Genomic DNA, 19,987 nt, shown 5'->3' on the forward strand with positions numbered 1-19,987 from the left:
TGTGAGATAACATGGTTTGAGTCGTGGTTCGAAATACCCATGCATGTTTGTTTGCATGTGTTTGCTTGTGCAGAGGTGTGTTTGATGTGTATGAAAACAAAATAAACCGCTGAGAAACTCACTCATCACCACGGAAAAAACAACAGTGACTTTCAATATTGTGTCATTTTGCAACTTTTGAATGTTGACATTGCCCCACATTTCAAGGTACTGCACCTCCATGTGAACCACAATCATATATGGTATCATTCTAAAGAGAATTAAATGATCTATTCTTTGGTATCAATCACATATTAATATTCACTAAAACCGAGGAGGGATCATTGATCAAAGTCAGATTTCCAAGCTTTTTTTGGAGGAGTTTATAAACCCCTCAAAAAAAGTTCTGCAACTCACTTTTGAGGGATGATATATTTTTTGTTACTGAAGTATAAAATATGAAACTGGTATCATTGGAAAGCTTAATTATTCTTCTTTACAATGATGTGCCATCTGCTGTGATTATGTCATCGTGAAACATGCAGTTATCCTGAATGTAGAGAAAAGTCAGAAGTGAAATGTTGCAAAATGCATTGTTTTTTTAAACAAGTCTCCATTTGTTAACATGCAGGTGACAGTGAATGCACTCAGCCCATCCTCGAAACAATTGGAAATTCGCTATTGGAAACAACAAATTTTGCAACATTTCATTTTTTACATTGCTGCATATTTATCACGTCTGTGCATTTCATGATAACATTAGCATTACAAATGACTCATGATTGTAAAGAGGAATAATCATGCTTTCCAATGATACCACTTTTACATATGATGATGGCACACTAAGAAATTTATTAGCACTCAAACTTGAGTTGCAGAACTTTTTTTGAGGGGTTTATATTTATTATACCTACCAAACCCTTCCCATCCTCCTTTCAAGGTAACTTGCAAATATTATTTTCACTTTCCGTTATATATTTTAGCTAAAAAACCGTTTCCTTTGATTATTATTATTAAGTTTTATTTACGTTTTTCATTATGTATGTATTGCTTTTTTACATTTAGATGGCAAATGGTGGAAAAATCTCGTTCCCCCCAAGTACTTTATTTAGGGGGGCAAGTGCCCCCTTCTCCCCCTTCCCCCCGCTTCGGGCGACAATGATGGTAATGTCGTTTTTTTTTCTAATTAAGCGTCGTATTTGAAATGAAAGAATGAGGTGCAGAATGAAGTATTTTATTTTTATTTGTAATATATGGATGAATATATGTTATGAGAAAGTACAGCTAGGGCAACATCACTTGCTCGACGAGATTGAGAATAGTGCTCACGAAAGGGTGGGATCTCTGGATATTCCACCAATCACAATACGTTAAATTGTGCGTAGGCGTCGCGTTCATGGTGTCAATTATGACGACATAAGGTCGTGACCACGTGGCCCCGGCACGGAGCTATCGAGCTATGCGAAGCATGTGTTACATGGAGAAGCTTGGGGGGAAAAAAAAGCCGAGAAAAAAGCGAAGCTCGCAAGCGAACCATATGAACGAACGCCCGTACGTTCCGCGCGCGTCGTGTATGATTTCAATGCGAAGATCGCGCGTGCAGACGGAAATTAGCCCAGCACATTACCCACACATACACACACTTCTCTTCCCTCACACCGGAGACACATCTAAATTTCATAAAATTCCGTTCAATCCCAAATCAAATAATCAGCAAAATGAACAAGCTGTATGTAGGAAAACTGCCCCGTGAAGTAACCGAAGAGGAACTCCGAAAACTTTTCGAGGACAACGACATCCCAGTTCAAGAAATCTTGATGAAGAAAAATGGATTTGCATTTGTGGACGTTTCCAACGAAGAGCTGGTCGAAAGGGCCACCGAGAAACTAAACGGTAAAGTCTAACATTTTCATAATACATCTTGTCAAATTTGAGATAACATTATTCTGTAATCTGATGTCTGAACACGTATAAAAGGCCCCCTTGATCATGTTTGTTTATTTGGTATTGGTGGTTTTAATATAGAAGTTGATTAAGTTGATTGTGAAAATTGCTGTCTGATTTGGCCTGGTTCTGAATCTGAATTTGTTGGCTGTTGCACAGACTGCTGAGACAGTGAGAGTGAGATTATTTTTTTACTTTATTTTTAGAGAGAGCCACTCAGCATGCTCAGTCATTGATCGCATGTTAAGTCCATATCATAGACCTAGTCTAATGATAATTTAATAGTTACTTGATTCAGAAATAAAATATGGTCATGAGTCATGACATTGTTGCCTCATCATTGTCAAATATTTATTTGTAATGTCAAATGACTCTGATGATCCGCCAAACAAACACTTTCGTGAGCTGAGGGGGGGGGTCTGGATTGGAGACACATGGAGAGAAAATACCTAACACAACTCACAAGGTTACTGTCGAAAGCGTCTGGCACTTTTTGTTGTTATCAATAATAGTAATACAGAGCAAGAATATCTGCAAGTAAACCGGTGTAAAAAAACATTTCCTGCTGGCCGAGGCAGATGGTGAAATTAAACTTCTATATGATCAATCTGCATGTCTTGACAAAATAATTATCAAAATCTGACTTCTCTTCCCGATATGGTAGTCCAAAAATAGCATACATGTATGTTATGTCCCTATGGAAGAAAAATACTGTTTTAAGAAAAACTTGACATGACATTTTAGCATTTAGAATCTACAGTCGACAGTATAGGAGCAAAATGGAACAGTCAGTAGTCTACCCTACAACAAGTCTCTGTACTACATTCTTATGTATAAATGATTACAAATTGTAACAACTTAAAAGAAAAAGATTACTTTCTAATTTTTAGTCAGATACTGTTCAACTAAATCTTCTATTGTCGGACAGTCTGGTATTTATTTTTCCTCGAGAAAACAATTTTCTACCTGTGTTGGATTCCCCCAGAAAATTCGATATGAATCCAAAGAGAAAAATCAAACAAGCATAATGCTGAGAATGTTAGGACATTTTGAAGTTCCGCTAATTTTTCTCAAAACAGACCTATATATGCACAACTCAGTGACATGCAAATGAGAGAGTCAATGATGTCCCTCACTCACCAAGGGCGGAAATCCCAGGGGGGACGCGTCCCCCCTACCCAAAATAGTAGGGGGGATACAATATCAAATGTCCCCCTATTTGGTATTTTATGATGGAAAGAAATACATGTACATCATTCAATATCGAAATAAAACGTGTATATTGGATGAGGTGACCTATTTTTGGGGTGATAACTTTTTTTTTTTTCTTTGCTTGTCAAATTTTCCAGCCCCCTGGTCCCCCTACCTTTGTGGAGAGATTTCCGCTCTTGTCACTCCCTATTTCTATTTCTTTTGTTTTTCATTGTTTGAATAATACAATATTTTAATTTTTAATGATTTGACAATAAGGACCAACTTAACCATAAACTGTTAAAATAATGGCAATTCCACATGTTCAGGGACAGGGAGGAATAAAATTTTGTTTCACAGACAATGAGTAGAAAATTAGAAGTTTTCATATTTCATATTTATAAAAGAAATAGTGAGTGGGTGACATCATCAGTCTGCTCATTTGCATACCGACCAAGATGTGCATATAACTGTTTGTGAAATTAAGCGAAACCTTAAAATGTCATAACTTTTTTATTTTACATCCAATTTTGATGAAATTTTCAGCGATATGCTCAAGTGTTTGATCTTTCTCTTTTTATTCAAATTAACTTTTTGTTGGGGTGGACTTGTCCTAACCCTATGGTTTAATGAACTTTCACCTTGGACCTTGGATGTCCTATCAATTGGGCTTTACAGCATTTGACTGGCTTTGGGTATTTTTATGCCCTTTATACTAATAGCTCCTTACAGATTTTTTTTTCAATTTGTGCTGTTTATAAAACTTTTTTTTAAAGTGGCTACACCCCTGTACATCAAAATTTAAGGCCTGTTGAATTTTTTTTATAGACAGGGTTTCAAAAAGGTAATCACAGAAAAAAAGTGATATTTTCAATTTTGTCTGAGACTTCAGCTACTCATTCCCCACTCATTGTCCTGTGCATTTAAGTTAACATTTCTTTTTTTTTTGTTCTTTATGTTTGTGTATTTTGCAGGTTACCATCTACAGGGAGGACACATCAAAGTGGAGCCATCAGTTCCAAGAAAAACAAGAAGGTATCACAAATTATCAAAATTTACTTTAAAATTTAAATTTGTATTTTTAATGATAATGGGAAATGAGTCCTTGCCTGTATACTTGTCTGGTACCTACAAAGCTACATTTTGTCAAGTACTGGCGATAGAAAGCCAGTACTTTGATATTAGCAAAGTTGATGTAAATGTTCACAAAGAGACAGTTTTCTTTCATCGTCTACCACAGATGATGATTTTCTTAGTATGTGGGCCCATTTGTTTTTCTGACAGAAAGTGGAGTTTCTGAACTTTTTTTGTAACTTATTTTTTAGTTTCTGACGTTAGCATATAGTATGTACGCTATTTGACTATTCACTACATATATTTGTTCGAGGTGCACTGAATTATGAAGAAGTTAAGTCTGTTTCCCATATCTAGCTTGAGTTATCTCGGCATCTAGCTCAATGTTTCATTTCATGTACTGAAAATTATAGTTAAAAGGTTTCTGGATATAAAACTAGAATTAATTAAATAGGAAAATTTTATTGGTTTATAGAATAATTTGAATTACCGACTGAATCAAAATTTATATGGATTTGAAATTGTTCATACTGGTAGACAGGTCTGGTAGACATTGGCAAGCCCAAATTTGATTGGTTCGAACTTTGAACCTTGTTTTCAAAAGTACCGTACATGTATCACTCCTAACTTTAGACCACCCACTTTTTGGATAGGCCTAATTTTGGATGGTTCTAGATGTCCAGAGTTAAGAATTTAATATGATGTCTTATCCTCGTCCCAATTTATTCCTTCACTTGTGCCTCATGTGCATTTCTAATTGGTTTGTAGCATCGTCAGATTGAACTTTTGTTGTATTTTATGCCTCCGACTTCCGAGTCAGACTCTCAACCCTAGGAAGTAGGCCCATCGTACAAAGAGTTGCGATCGATCTGATCAACCACAACCATAGAAAGCTAGCAACATAAATATCTAAAATGCATATTTGTTCAAAATACAATTTAGAGATATTCATTTCATTGTTTTCTTGAAATTTCTTTGTGCTTCTCTTTGTTCACAAAGGACATTGTGTAATTTCCTTTGAAAAAACTTGTGACAATGATGGATTTCCATAATACTGTAGTTGAGGTTGATTGGATAAATTTTAACTCTTTGTAAGTCCCTGTATGATCATTTTGCCATCCGTGATCACTACCTTGCAAATCTTTATTTTGATTGGCTGATTATTTGTAATGGAGACACAATCATCGGGATAGTTCGCTGGATTAATCTCAAGAATGCAATTCTTAATTGCAGTCCCAAGTCAAGTTAGGACTATTTGCAAAATAGCGCGCTATTTACGAATTATCCCGTTTGCAGGTGCAGACGCATTCGGGATTTTTTATTCACGGCGTCACACCATAATGTATCAATGTCTCGCTCGAGCATGAATTGCTCTTGCGCTGGTGGCGATGGGGTTTCTTGAATCTCGAAATTGATCGCGAAGATCGGGCTAAAATCTCGAGATTGAGAAAACTCGGCTGGTGCAGCACCGCCTATAGTTTGCAACTTGTTCTATATTTTAGCCCTCATAGCAATGGGACAAACGTGGGTTGGCAAGCCAGGGTCTTGTTTCATAAAGGCTTGTTATAATAACAAATGCACGATTTCTATAACAAGTTTGCCATCAGCCAATCAGATTGAAGGATCTCAGTAGTTGCTTCAAATTTGTTATAACATGTTTTATGCATTGGAGCTCTGGTTGAACTCGGGTTGAACTCATCAAGGTTTTATTTCGACTTATGACAAAGGGCAAAGATTAGAAGGTGGCAAAAACATTGGGAATAGATAAAACAAAGACTGTAATGTTGTATGTTAGTATGGATATCCAAGATACAGATTTTATTGAAAGGACTAGATAAGATGGTGAGAACAGCTATCTAGAATGTGAATTGCAATACCAGAATACATGTACGGTATATTAGGCTGACATATGTCCATAGGAAGAGTTTTTTCCCCTCCTATATACATAATCTTTGCAAGATCGTTAGCTTACAAAACGCTGCTTCCATGTCACTTTAAATGATTCTTTCAATGGTCTAAATATTTATTTTGACTTTTCTTGGGCCAAAGTCCAAAAATGATTGTGCAAAGATTTGCAACTAGCTCATAATCTCATGAAGCACTTGCATGTATTATCCAAAGGAGGTACAAGATGGAGAGAGCTTATATAATAGGCAGTTAAAAAAAAAAACGAATGTAACAACTCTAAATATTGTGTCGCAATTCATAAACCAGGGAAAATGTCTGCAGTGTTTGCAGAGCTCAATTGACATAGAAACCTTTGTTTTCTAAGATTTTCACTTAGTTATTTACAAATTGCAATTGTTTTTTGTAGTGTACATGTCACAGAAGAACATGGAATGTGATGTTAAGAACACCAAAGAAAACAGAATTGGTATTTGAATTTAGAAAATGGAAAACTGGGGTTGTAACCTTACATGTAATATAGCCCAGGCAAAAAATTAATTTATATTTTCGGGGCTACTTTTTACGACTAACAGTACTGCCTAAATCTGCAACATCGGATAACCTAAATATATTGCAAATTAATGGGGATTTTCCAGGGCTCCTATTTAAGTTTAGGTTTCTTTTAACATTTCGGGGGCAAAATCGCCCCGAGCCCCTGTTTAATTTTTTCCTTGATATGGCCCCAGTTTCATATAGCGGTCGGCCTAGGGCCTCGGGGAATAACTTTCCTGGTATCGCATTTCGATTTGCTCCACATTTTTTGAAAGACTGCTATGCATAAAATCTTTTGTATAGCATATTTTTACATAGGACTGTACATTACTTGAGAGCTTTTCTCTTGTGACTGAAAATGCTATTTAAATTTGTAAAGAAAAATTATTCCCTGGGCCTATTTATAATCTAAAAACTGTATTAACTGACTTGGGTGCCAGACATGGAGGACAGGTAAAAAATAAACATGACCCCAAAATTCACAGATCGATATTTGTTTTGTGGTTGGCATTTCGCTTGTGGAGTTCAAATTTCTATAAGTACCTAGGCAGGTCAATTCGAATTGTATTTGGAAAGGGGAAGAAACAAGATTAAAAAGTAATGTGCATATTTACAAGCAAATGCTCCTGTAGCGCCTTGACAACTTACTTTATATGTAATGAATGGCCCACCTTTTTATAATTGGTTGGTTCCCTTGCAAAGAAATTCTGAGTTTTATTTCCTTTTTATTTGTCGAATATTTGGAAGGGATATCAAAATTATATTGTAGGTCGCAAGGATGTATTCTATTTGGGGAGAAAATTGTTGAATGGTTTATTAGATTTTAACCCTGCTGTGAATAGATTCTGGTGAACATATGTTGCTGAATAAAAGAATACACTCCTTTTTACCACGAGCATTCATTGTGCTTTATATATCCCTGGCAGAAACTCTCATGCTGGTTTCCGTGCCCCTGTATACTGTGTGTGTATGGGTTTTGAACAGTGTTTTAGCGTATACACACCCACCAGCCCGTAAGCAATGCACAATAAGAAAGGGCAGCCTGGCGAAGCTATTGCCCACACATAACCTCCACGTGACCTTGTTGGATTCCTCATGTCAGCATTCCATAGTGATTTGCTATGTACTGGCTGTGTCTGGGAGCGCTGTACCTACCATTCAAGACTGTGCTTGATTCATTGTACATGTGTGTGCTGGATGCGTATTATGAGTGTACAGTAGAAATGGAAACTACTTGCAGTGCACACGTGGTACATGTAGCTAGGCATAGGGAAGCACGGGTTGAAGATTAGGAGTTTTTTAGGACTGTACCGTGCATGTCGTACTAGTATCAGTACTACATGAATCACGAAAGCTGAGCTTTATTCTGTCAAACATTTTATTTAAAAGAAAAAGTGTAATTGTCAGACGGCTAAAAAAATAAGACTAAATTGGATAAGACCTGCTGCTTTCATTATGATTAATGAGTGCAAATCTAGATCGCTTTTTTTTAATCAACCATGTTCAGTGCTTTTTGTTTGCCAACATTTTGTGCAACCTTAGAGTAATTTTGTATACTTGGTGGATTCTTGCGTATCTTTTCATACTCAATTGCAGTGAAAGCAAATGTTACTTTTCATTTTTCTAATATTAAGCAAAATCAAGATGCCCATCCCCCTCTTTTTAACATTACAATGTATAGCTTTGGGCCTGCCCTCCATGACCATGTACATGTATATTGAAGCCATTGTTATATAGGCCTACAATACATGTACATGTAGTACATGTACATGTAGGCATCATGTACATACATGTACATGTACGTTCTATGCCTTTTGTACAGAAAGTTAACCAAATGTGTGGTACTATTTTTTTGATTTAATTATTTTTCTTTTGAAAGAATATATTGAATGCTTTCATCCGTATATGTTTGGTATTCCATGTTGGCCTGTACAATGTAGGTCCTAAAACCTACATGCACTACATGTATAAATTCTGAAAATTTTTGTTTGCCATTAAGCCTATAAATGTTAGTTTTATGGGGTAGATTGTCATGGTTTAAAAAATAAATAGTTAGATTTTAGTCAAGATGGGGTTATAATGAACAGCTACACTGTAGCTCTGCCTGCGACACAGGAAGGGTAAATTGCCAATTCGTCCACTGCCAACTCGTCCACTCACCACATGGTCTACCTTCATTTAGTCTAATGCCATTCTGTCTTGGTCTAACAACCATTTGGTCCAATCATCACTCCGTCTAATCACCAGTTCATCTATTACCATTTCGTCTAATAACCAAACCAGTTGGTCTAATACCCATTTTCTTTCCCTTCATTTTGCACAATTAACTCTTCAGTTCAATTAGACCAAATGGTATATGGACTAAATGTCTATTTGTCCAACTGGTTATTAAACAAAATGACATTAGACTAAATGAAAGTAGACCATGTGGCATATGGTGAGTGGACGAACTGATAGTAGACCAAACGATAGTAGACGACTTGGCAGTTGGACGAATTGGCATTAGACGAATTGGAAATAAACCCACAGGAAGTAGGGGACAATAAGGTCTAGCCACAATTGTGAGTTCAAAACTGCCACTATATTGTCAGTGAAGTACAGCTATAGTGATAGACGATTCTGTGTACCAAGAAAGAATTGGTTCTTGTTCAATTTAGTTGGTTTCGAAAACAGCTGCCGTCATGTGAACATGAACTCCATGAAATTTTTTAATTGCTCTTGTACATGCACTTTTACAATGTGATTGTATGTTTTCACATCCATTCATTATATGACTTTAATACCCCTTTCATAGTGCCCTCTTCATTTTTCACCGGCGAACTTCTCCGCCTCGCATTCCTCACTTCCCCGGCGAAGAAAAAAATGTACCCTTTCGCACTGACATTTCTTCCCCGGCGAAAGTCAACGGGCGATTGCAGAACAAACGAAAGAAAATTGTAAACATTACTTCTTACCTATTACAAAAAGGTATCAAAAAAATTAATTACAACATATTTTGGAAGTATTACGATAAAAACAAACAATATCACCTTGTTTTTATATCTTAGCGCATTTTATACATGTAAAAAGTGCTTTTTAATAAATATTGTTAGTAAAAAAAAAAAAAATGTTCGAGGGTATCTACTTGGCCATAGCATTCAGCTGAGCTTGCAACTATCGCGCGCGGAATCTCGGTGCAGGGGACTTTGGGAGAGAAAAAAATTGACCTCTGACGTCATTAAAGAGGAGAAGTTCTCCGGTTTGCTTTCATACTGGCCTTTTCACCGGCGAACTTCACCGGTGAAACAGTTTCGCCGGCGAAGTTCTCCGCCGGCGAAGTTCTCCACCGGCGAAGTTCTCACCGGTGAAGTTCTCCTGTGTACCTTTCATACTGGACACTTTCCCCTTCGCTGGCGAACTTCGCCGGTGAAAGGCGCAATATGAAAGGGGTATAAGAAGAACAATTCAGTTTACAGCGTTGTCCCACAATTTTTAAAAATAATTTATTATAACCTTGACTCCTCCATTTGGGGTTATTTTATGATTTATTATTTTCCTTTGGTTGTCAGTTGTCACGAGTGGCTTGAATATAACACACATGCACCATCAGTCCAGCACATTTAGTTTTCTATACATGTATGTTATAGATTGAGGTGACAGTCGGTGCAGGCAGAGTTCTAGGAGAAACTTTTGACTACATGTAGTTAGAACGCTTCCTCTTCGGTTCCTGTTCACTTCCTGCTCAGAATTTTTAATTGAGAGGGGGTGGGGTGGGGGGGGGGGGGGTCAAGAATCTTTTAAAAAGATGCATAAGTGATCAGCCAATTAAGCTTGCCCCTTTTCAGCAGTCATCTTCAGACCCCTATTTTCATTGTGCAGTGTCAATATCTGCAGGTACCGGTATGCACTCAAGAAGTTTGGCTTTTATCTACAGTATCAAAAGGACATGATTTTTAAAAGGAGACAAAGCATGTGCCTATACACCATCTAGGGGGATTAAAGCCTATTGTTAGTGTGCAAATGGGCCTACATGTATTTGTACATGTAAATAGTGGATGACAAAGACTGTCTCCTTCAATACACCCACCGCCTTAGAGAATGTGCTACCATTACATGTAATATGACTTTATTTTCACGAGACATACAGTATGTACATGCACAAAGAAGGCTGACCCGAATTTGAACAAATAAACACAGTGGCCTACATTGTCTGTCCTCTGTAGGGCTACATGTATGACTAATTTTCTTTGGAATGTTCTTTAGTTTCAACAGAAAGCACAATAAGTACATGTACCCTCCCCCCCCAAAGAAAAGAATGTAGTCCCATACCATTGACAATTCTGTTGTGTAAGAACTGTATATTATTTTGCTTCCCCCTCTCTCTGAATTGATGTGAATTTGTCATGTGTTTCCCTCAACAGTCAAATGGAGAATGGATCTACAGGAAATCAGGGGTAGGTTGACAAACGCTTACTCCTCAACACCTTAAAGGGACGGTTCAACCTGAAATAATTTGATTTAATAGAAGCAGAAAAAAATCGTAAGAACTGGCCTGGGCTGGTGTTATAATTTTATCTTTGACTTTGATTTCCCTTGTGATAAGAAAGGAGTTTTTAATAGGCCTACACTTTTTGGCTGAATACCGCACACTTGTTACTCAGTCACAATTACGCCTTCAAAAGCTGTTATGAAAATTTTTAGGTTTAGATAGAAAAAATAGAGGATGAAATAATAGAATATCCTCATTGGTCTTATGAGGTTTGAGAATTATGATTTAAAAAAAAATAGTGACACTCTGTATTCTATGTAGTTGTAAATGAAATACAATTGTTTACCCAATTTCACAACCTGATCATGTTAACACTAATTTTTAAAATGTTTTTAAACTGTATTGAGGGAAAAAAATCCTTCGATGATAAATAAACTCTGATTCATGGAATGTTATGTCCAAATTGAAAACAAAAGGAGAGCTTGCAATCAGAGTTCTTGCAAATTATTTCACCATTGTAGTTCTTTTCAAAATTTGTTTATTCTCAAACTGGAACAGACCTGGGTCTTAAAACGTCAAAGATAGGATCGATTTTACAATCGATTGTAATTTGAAGTCTATGGAACTTTGTGCACCCAAATTATGATCAGTTGTAAATATTCTTAGTATTATAGTGTAACACCAACACGGGTCTCTTATAATTTTCTGCTTCTGTTAAAGAATTGTATATTCTAGGTGAACTTTCCCTTTAATTCCTCCAAATGTAGCTGAGAAGCACTTGCTGTTGCAAAGCTTTTAGAATCTTAATTTCATTTTTTTTTGCCTTTTATCTTCTGATTGACACTAACTTCTTTTGTGGTGTGTTGTGGGTTTTTATCGGATTCCTTAACCCCGCCCCCTTCCCTTGCCATTATGCTCTTCTTGATTGTGATTGGCTGGTAGTGGTAGCGTAGCTCAGTGACATTGCTTGTCATTGCTTTTGATTTGAAGTGTGTGTTTTTTAATGAATTTCCATATGTATCCTCCCCATTTCTACTTGTAACCAACAAAAAAGAAATTCAACCATTTGCCATAATCCATTCTCCAAAGTGAATGGTACACTCAAATTGCTCCCTGAATTATAATTATTTTGTTCAAATCTAACTTTTTAATGATTATTTTGTTCATTTGATTAGCTGAGTGAAGTTTATACACCTTTATTTTCATCTTTCTTTCTCTAACTAAATAATTTCTGCTTTGAACATAATATTTATAAATTATATATTCTGAACTTTTGTGGAGTTTAATTTAATAACTCTTTTAAATCCAACCCTAATAGTGAGTTAAATTCTAATATTTTTATTGCCTTCTACATGGAATGGTGAAGAAATCTGTACCCAAATATTAGGAATACAAAATTTTTGGATTTTGAAAAGCTCAGATACTTTGTAATGTTAAAGTTGGATGAATTATAAGCCTATCACAATGCCATTATTCTTAGACAGGGACCATATCAACCACTTTGTGACTTTTTTTTATTATTATTATTTTTTTTTGGGGGGGGGTTTTGGGGGTCTTTCATTGAAGATGAAAGTTTCAAGGGCTTACTCTTGAGGGTTATCACTCATGCACTGTATTAATTTTTTCAAATCGCTCAATTTTTTCCTGATACAGACATTTTATATGCCTTTTCCCCTAAATTACCTTTTTTTTTTTGGGGGGGGGGGGAGTTCCCAATATGAATTAAGTCAAAGAGGGGATTATTTTATATACAAATCATACATGTTTCCTATCCCTCCCCCACTGCTACTCACAGCCCAGAATATTTTCCACTGGCTACCAACACACTTTCACTCACTTAAGCGGCCTACTACCGTACATAATATGTTGGGCTTCTGGAAGAGTCTGAAGACTAGACAATAACATCATGCTTTTGGGAGAAAACGTAAGATTTGAAGTGCAACTCTTTCTCTCAAATACTAATTGGGATGTGGAAGCTCACAGTCCTTTACATGTATTGTAGAATAATCTGTATCATTTGGAAAGTCATCATTGACCATTCTTTCAAATTTTGGTGATTTCCCTAAAAAAATTGCCTAGAACACGAATACCTTTTTTTTGGGGGGGGGGGCTGAAATAAAAAAAACCCACATTAAAGTCCTCTGAATTACTTGAAGGAGTTGAGAAAAGTTTGTGTATGGTTATCTTGCAGATCAAACTTCTCATACATTGGTCTTTGAGTAAAGATATGCGATAAACCTTTTTCAAACATGTCGCATACTGCATTTCTATGGTAACGACATTATGGCAGTAAATCACAGGAAATTATTGCAGAGCAAACTTTGCCCAATCGCAATCCTCTCAGCTGGACTAGGTACCCACATTGGTCTTTGAGGGAAGATGTTCAGGACCCGGTGGGTGTTTCATAAAGCTGTTCGTAAGATACAAATGACTTAACGCACGACTGGTAACCCTTTCTCAGGCCAAGTGATATATCTTTATGTAATTGAGTTGGGACCTAAGATCATGTTCCAGTCGTGCGTTAAGTTGTGCGTAACTTTACGAACAGCTTTATGAAACACCCACCAGGGTAGGAAACAAACTTTATTTTTAGGGGCTATCTTTTTCCCCCACATTTATAGGGCGATTGCAGAATTTTGGGGGCTCTTTTTTCATTTTAAGGGCTTCTTTTGAAGGGAAACCAGCAATTACAAAGTAAAAGCAAATACAATTATTCTGCCATAGTTAGAATATTGATTTTCTAAATTATCTTGAGTATCGCTTGTGACAGATCTTGGGGTGACTCTAGAAAGAATGGTTGCCATAAAGCAGACATTTTGGGGGAATTTTAGGGGCGATGTGGGCAGTCATGTCGCCCTCATATACATGTATTCCCTACGCTGTTCAGGATACGTTTTCTATATTTGTTGGGTACTGTGTTGCCATGGTAATTACATATTATCGTGGCTACAAATGTTTATGTGATAGGGTGGGGTATTAATCACCTTCAGTGGTCAGACGTGGACTGGAAGACAACCACAATACCAGTTTACATTTTTATTGTGTGACTGGATCCCTGATCGTGCTTATGGAGGCAAAATTGCTAAAGATGGCCAATTAGAAGAAAAAAAATACCCATGAATCAGAAATATGTTATAATGTAAATCTAATTCCAGTTCCATAATGCCCACGCATAATTGTGCTCGGAAATGAAAAACAAATACCACAAAAGTCAAATAGGCCAAAATTTCCAAGTTACACAAGTTAACATTTAAAATTGTGCAAATAACTTGACTAAATTTGTTAATGGGCTATTGTTTTCCCGTAGTGTATATACAATGAGGAAATGAAAAAACTATTTTTTCCAGACTGAAGGAAGCAAGGAGTCACAGTTTTGTGGTTAATATGCAAATATTAATTGATCACATCATTGTAGTTTATATAACGATAATAACTAGATCGATTATTTGGGTATTTTTATTTTAGTATTGAATACAATTGTAGAAATGGTAGTATTCAGAAGGTTTTTAAGCAACCACTATTCAAGTAATTTAAGATGGCAGATGTTTTTGTTTATTGTATTCTTTCTCTTTCAGTTTCACTAAAGATTTAGCAAAGGTTCAATAGTGAATTAAAATGTCTAATTGATACAGTATGCTCACTTTCCATATTCAATTTTTCTTTTGGATTCATCTGGGTTTTTTTTTTTTAATGTAGAAATTTAATATTATAGTATCATTTATCTATTGATAGTAAGTATCAGATTTTGGATGTCATCGTTTACCATTATTGTTATTAAGTTGATTAATTCCAAACATATAAATTATTTGTTGCTAAGAGCTGTATGTTATGCCAGCTTCTCAAATTCCTGTGTTTCCAGGAGCCAACCTTTCACAATTTGCTTGCTGTGTAGTAAAACTTGATATTAATATTTGTTATTGCAAGGTTTGCGAAAGCTACAATGTATGTATATTTGCAAAGTTTGCTTAATTTGTTGTTTACTCCTTCAATATGGTGATGATTGCATTTGCATTGCTGTTTGAATTCTTGTTGATTTGATGTTTTTTGTTTGTGTTGTGTGTTTCACTTTCTTTGAATATTGGTATTATACCAGGAAGTATGCATTGATATAATATTACTTTAGAAACTTTTGTTCATAAAATATGTAGTTCCCTTTTGCATATGCCATGTTTCTGATAATGAGTTTTGGCTTCAATTTAAAAAAGGTAGAATACCTATATTGTACACAGTACAGCTTATATCTTTAGTATTGGTGCTTGAAATTGTTTTGATATAGTCTGTGACATGAAGCGTACAATATAAGAGACTTTATCACGCTTTGAGAATAATAGTGTTGTTTTCAGAGTTTTATACTAAAAAAAGAGTTATTTTATATTAATTGAAAGTGATATGATTGAGTGCATAAAATGTCAATTATAGGGCTCCTGCCAAAAATTCACTAATTATTCAAATTAATGATAACCACTTATATCATGATTGAGGTCTTTATTGCATTCAAGTCCTATTAACCACAATGGTTTTGGGGAAAACCCATTGAAAAAAAACAAGCAACTTGTTCAGCATTTCATGTTTCAATTTTTGAAACATTGTAATTTCTGTGTCCGATGTAAAATAGCTTGAACACAACCACTGTTTGAACTAATAATCCTCGAAAACTCTGATGGTTTAAATAAAAAAGTCTTGTTTGAACCTGGTCATGGTTCCTTTCTTTTTGATAACCTCCCCATGATCCGCCATTTTCTCTCGCGACCATCTTTTCATGTCTCCTTTAATTAAAGGCATTTTTAAAAATGAGAAAAATCTTTTTAGGATATTAATGTGCTCATTTTTTTATTTTTTATTGAAAGCAACAGGCTGAAGATCATTATTATGAACGTACCAACAAAAGTTGAACACAAGGATATTGAAAAGCTTGCTACTACCTTTGGAACTGTAACACAATTTGAAGCCTGTAAGTATGATGATTACATGTATGTTTACATTCTCTGCTTATTTATTGCCTTGATTGCGAAATTTGTTTGTCATTTTCAGGGGCTACTTTTGAAAGCCCATTCGTGGGCGAGAAGCTGCGAAATCACCCCAAGCTCCTGTGTAATCCCCCCCCCCCATCCATGCCTTACATAATTGGAAGGAATTTTCATGATAAATCCAAGCAGTTTTATTTGCATCTGGTGGGTGTTTTGTAAAGCTGTTCGTAAGTTAAGAGCGACTTCAAGAACAACTGGTGATCATTTCTTGTCGTGAATGGTATTCACCATTAAATTTTATTGGCGATGGTTTGGCGCATAAGAAAGAATCACCAGTCGTTCTTATAGTCACTCTTAATTTACGAACAGCTTTATTTGTATACCATGGTAACTTTACCATGGTAAAGTTACCATGGTATACAAATATTGAATGTTTATGAGTGCAAAGTGCAATGGACAGAATACTTCATGAGGTGAAAGATGAAATGATCCATTCAACGAGGTGTAGCTGAGTTGAATGGATCATTCATTTTATCTTTCACCAAATGAAGTGTTTTGTCAATTGTATGAATGAAAAAAGAAATAGATGGCGCCATATAAATGCCTATTATTTGTTTTATATGACACCTAAATATAGATCCTTGTTATTTGATATTTATTAATTTGGATGCAAAAGATGCGTGCAGTGCGAGCGCAGTCTTTGGATTGTCAGTAATAGCATGCTGCAAATACAAGTGTTTTACGTTTAGTGCCAGTGGTCTTATTGAGTGTGCAGTGGACAAACAGCCCTTTCACACAGTAAACAAAATCGTAATTTGAATGATGATTCCAGTGAACAAAAAAAAATTAGCATGTGTGAAACCAAACTAGAATCAAATTCTACTCTGGAGGTGAATTTCAGTTAAGTTTCACTCAAATTACAGTAGAAATTTTAGGTGTGAAAGGCTTGACCTCCAAAACGTCTTCTTTTTTTTTTTGGGGGGGGGGGCAGAGCTTACGTGTCCTTTCAAGCACTTCTGTAGTTTGATTTACAAGTCACCAAGGACACATACCGCCTTCGCTCGGGAATTTGAATTCAAATCCTATTTTTCGAGTGAGCGTGTGAGAGGTCCGATTATTCTAAAAACGAATTGCAATCAGCAATACAATGATGATTCAAGATTCACGTGTGAAAAGGCCCAAAATCGTGTGGATCTAAAATTGCACGATGAATGGATCTAAAATTGCATGAATGATGATGTCTATTTTTTGAAAAATAGGCTGAATGATCAATATCCAACAACCAATCAAATGACGAGGATCTATGGAGGTGTCATGTAATTGTCTTTATGAAACAGGCCCCAGTTTATGGCTCCAAATCGGCTGATATTTATATTGATACTGAATTTAAAAAATCTCTAGCTTGTTTTGATAAAAAGAAGATTTGCATTGCAGATGATGTGCTTTGGTTTATTCCGTTTCCCAGCTGATCAAGATGCTAATGAAATTTTTGGCGAAACAAGAAAAGAAAAAAAAATGGGCTTCTATTTTTCAGTTTACATTCATAAAGATTCAGCAAAACAAGAATTGTTTTGAAATACAGCTGTTTGGAAAACTTTCAAGTATATATAGACATGTTTTAACTGTTTACTTCAATGGAAAATAAAGAAACCTTTCTTCCAATTACATAGGGATGCTGAAAAATATCGCAGATTGTGATGTCACTGTCGCTATAGTAATGGCAGTGCTATTCTCATAAGGCACATTCAGACTGACCGTATTACCATAATACCTCTAAAATTACGAGAACGTGTTCAGGATTTTAAATGCCCAATAATTATTCACACTGACACGAAGCAGACCATTTCGGGATAAATTCTCAAAAGTTTTGTGAGCATACGTTATATGGTCTAAATAGAAAGAGGCATGCGATTCAAAGTTGCTGGCTCAGCAGCCCACGGTGCCTGCTCCAAACTATACTAGCTGGGGTGAGAAGGTTCCTATAATTTGCTTTCACATTGCAAAAATTCCTGCGACCTTGGAAAACTCCCTTTGAAAGTTGTTGTAATTTTGGCAAGTACCTAAATGTACTAGTAAGCTTGTATTTTCTTTCGGGGATATTATGGATATTTTGCATTCACATTGGCAATAATGCCTTGTATTTTTTTATTGGGGTAGATCAGGGTAGATATCCTGATCAGAAAATACCTGGTATTCTCAAACTGCGAGGCGGTCTGAATACGCCTACAGAAGACACCCAAGTCTACAACTTGCATCAGTCACATGGCCTTGGCAAGGCATTACTGCAGCCTGTGTGTGAGTGAGTGAGTGAGTGTGTGTCCTGATAAATGGCTATTCCATACACTTGAGAAAGTGCTACTGTGGAGATGCAGCTGCAGCGAGAGCTCCCCTCCGAAAGGAAACATATGGTATCATGATAATAGTGAACTTGGGATGAACCTGGGTGTTCAGTGTGGAGTACAACATTCCACAGACAGGGGAGGGCGGGCGGGTGGGTGCAGGACACTATTAAAACTGCTCCCTGCACATTTGCTTGCCAGCTTGGCACGCAAACCCTTCATTCAAGAAAAGCGGTCTGAATGCGCAGCCTAAATTCCCTGCCAGTGACTTGTGTACATGAATAAAATGGGTTGTATTTGTGCTAGTCTTGTGTGAAGACCCACCTCGTGATAAAAGTTTCAATCAGGGTCTGTGTGTGCAGACTGTTCGCTCTACTCCTTACACTACAGTCATTCATGTTGGTGCCGTGATGGAGAATGTCATTTCTTGAAAATGAGGGGCAGTACAAGAAATAATTATATTTACAATCGTTGCGGGGTGAACTTTGAGGTGCTCTTGCATGCAGAGAGTCTTCTGTCATGTGCCATGTGGTCTAGGATAGTCTTGCTGCAAATACCCTTTTGGAAAAATAATCAGAAATGTATTAAGAAGTTTGGTTTTGAACATTATGAAGACTATTCGATTTTCATTTTGAACAAACAAATGCTGCTTAGAACATTCTACTTGGTAAAATATTGAGCTGATTTATTATCTATCTAGAGGGCAAATGTCATAAGATGTCATAAGAGTATTGTATATGATCAACTAAATAATATGGTTTTCAGACTACATACATCAGGGGTGTGAGAGTTCAGATTTTTATCTGATTTCATATTTTGTAGTTTTGATTTTCAGCTTAATTTCAGCTTATTTTTGGCCTTCCTCTGTGCAAAAAGTATGGGAGCTCTTTCTATTTCAGACTTTTTCAACACTCTTCAGCTTTTTTCAGATCTTTTTATTTGTGACCACTCACACCCCCCGATACATGTGTTACATTGTGTTACAAATGTATTGCTACCACACATGTATGTGTTACATTATTTCAGAAGTTATTTTCATTCATTCCTCTGGGGTTAAACAGTTATTACACTGAATAAACCAACCACCAGTATCATAAGATACATGTAGCACTTTCAAGTTTTGGATTTGAATGTATTGAATGTGATTTGGTGTCCAATTATTTGTTTGATTTGTTTTTATTCAGCCCCACCCAAGAATGACAATGGTACATATGCAGTGGTAGTTACATATGAACTACCAGAGCAAGCCGAACAGGCCATCAGACAACTCAATGGATTTGAATACCAGGAGTCCAAACTCAGGGTTAGTTTCTTTAATCATCATCATCATCTTTATCACCATCATCAAAGTCATAACCATAACATCTTTATCAATGTCATCGATATTGTTGTCATCAGTGGTTTTTATCTTGATTATGATCACTATCAACATTATTTGTTATGGTCATCATCGTCATCATTGTCGTCATCACCATCATCAGCCTCATCATTGTTATCATTGTTATCATCATCATCAGCATCATCATCAACATTACCATCACCATCATCACCACCATTATCAATGTCATCATCATTATAAATGTCAT

General features: G+C 36.2%; 1 protein-coding gene across 4 annotated transcripts in view; it reads left to right on the plus strand.

Moving 5' to 3' along the window:
- Positions 1 to 1,397: 1,397 nt before the first annotated feature.
- The window catches only part of LOC129274979 (insulin-like growth factor 2 mRNA-binding protein 3), a 43,713-nt gene continuing 25,123 nt past the window's right edge, over positions 1,398 to 19,987 (plus strand). Inside the window, exons 1-5 of one of the 4 annotated variants that reach the window (XM_064108412.1) lie at positions 1,398 to 1,872; positions 4,089 to 4,149; positions 11,028 to 11,060; positions 15,949 to 16,046; positions 19,586 to 19,704. In XM_064108412.1, coding sequence (XP_063964482.1) covers positions 1,698 to 1,872; positions 4,089 to 4,149; positions 11,028 to 11,060; positions 15,949 to 16,046; positions 19,586 to 19,704 — 486 coding nt within the window. In that variant the 5' untranslated portion in view covers positions 1,398 to 1,697. Of the gene's footprint in view, positions 1,873 to 4,088; positions 4,150 to 11,027; positions 11,061 to 15,942; positions 16,047 to 19,585; positions 19,705 to 19,987 lie in introns of all 4 variants that reach the window. The other 3 variants (XM_064108413.1, XM_064108410.1, XM_064108411.1) reach the window with 3 other exon arrangements.

The sequence above is a fragment of the Lytechinus pictus genome, chromosome 13 (assembly GCF_037042905.1).
Source record: "Lytechinus pictus isolate F3 Inbred chromosome 13, Lp3.0, whole genome shotgun sequence".
NCBI lineage: Eukaryota > Metazoa > Echinodermata > Echinoidea > Temnopleuroida > Toxopneustidae > Lytechinus > Lytechinus pictus.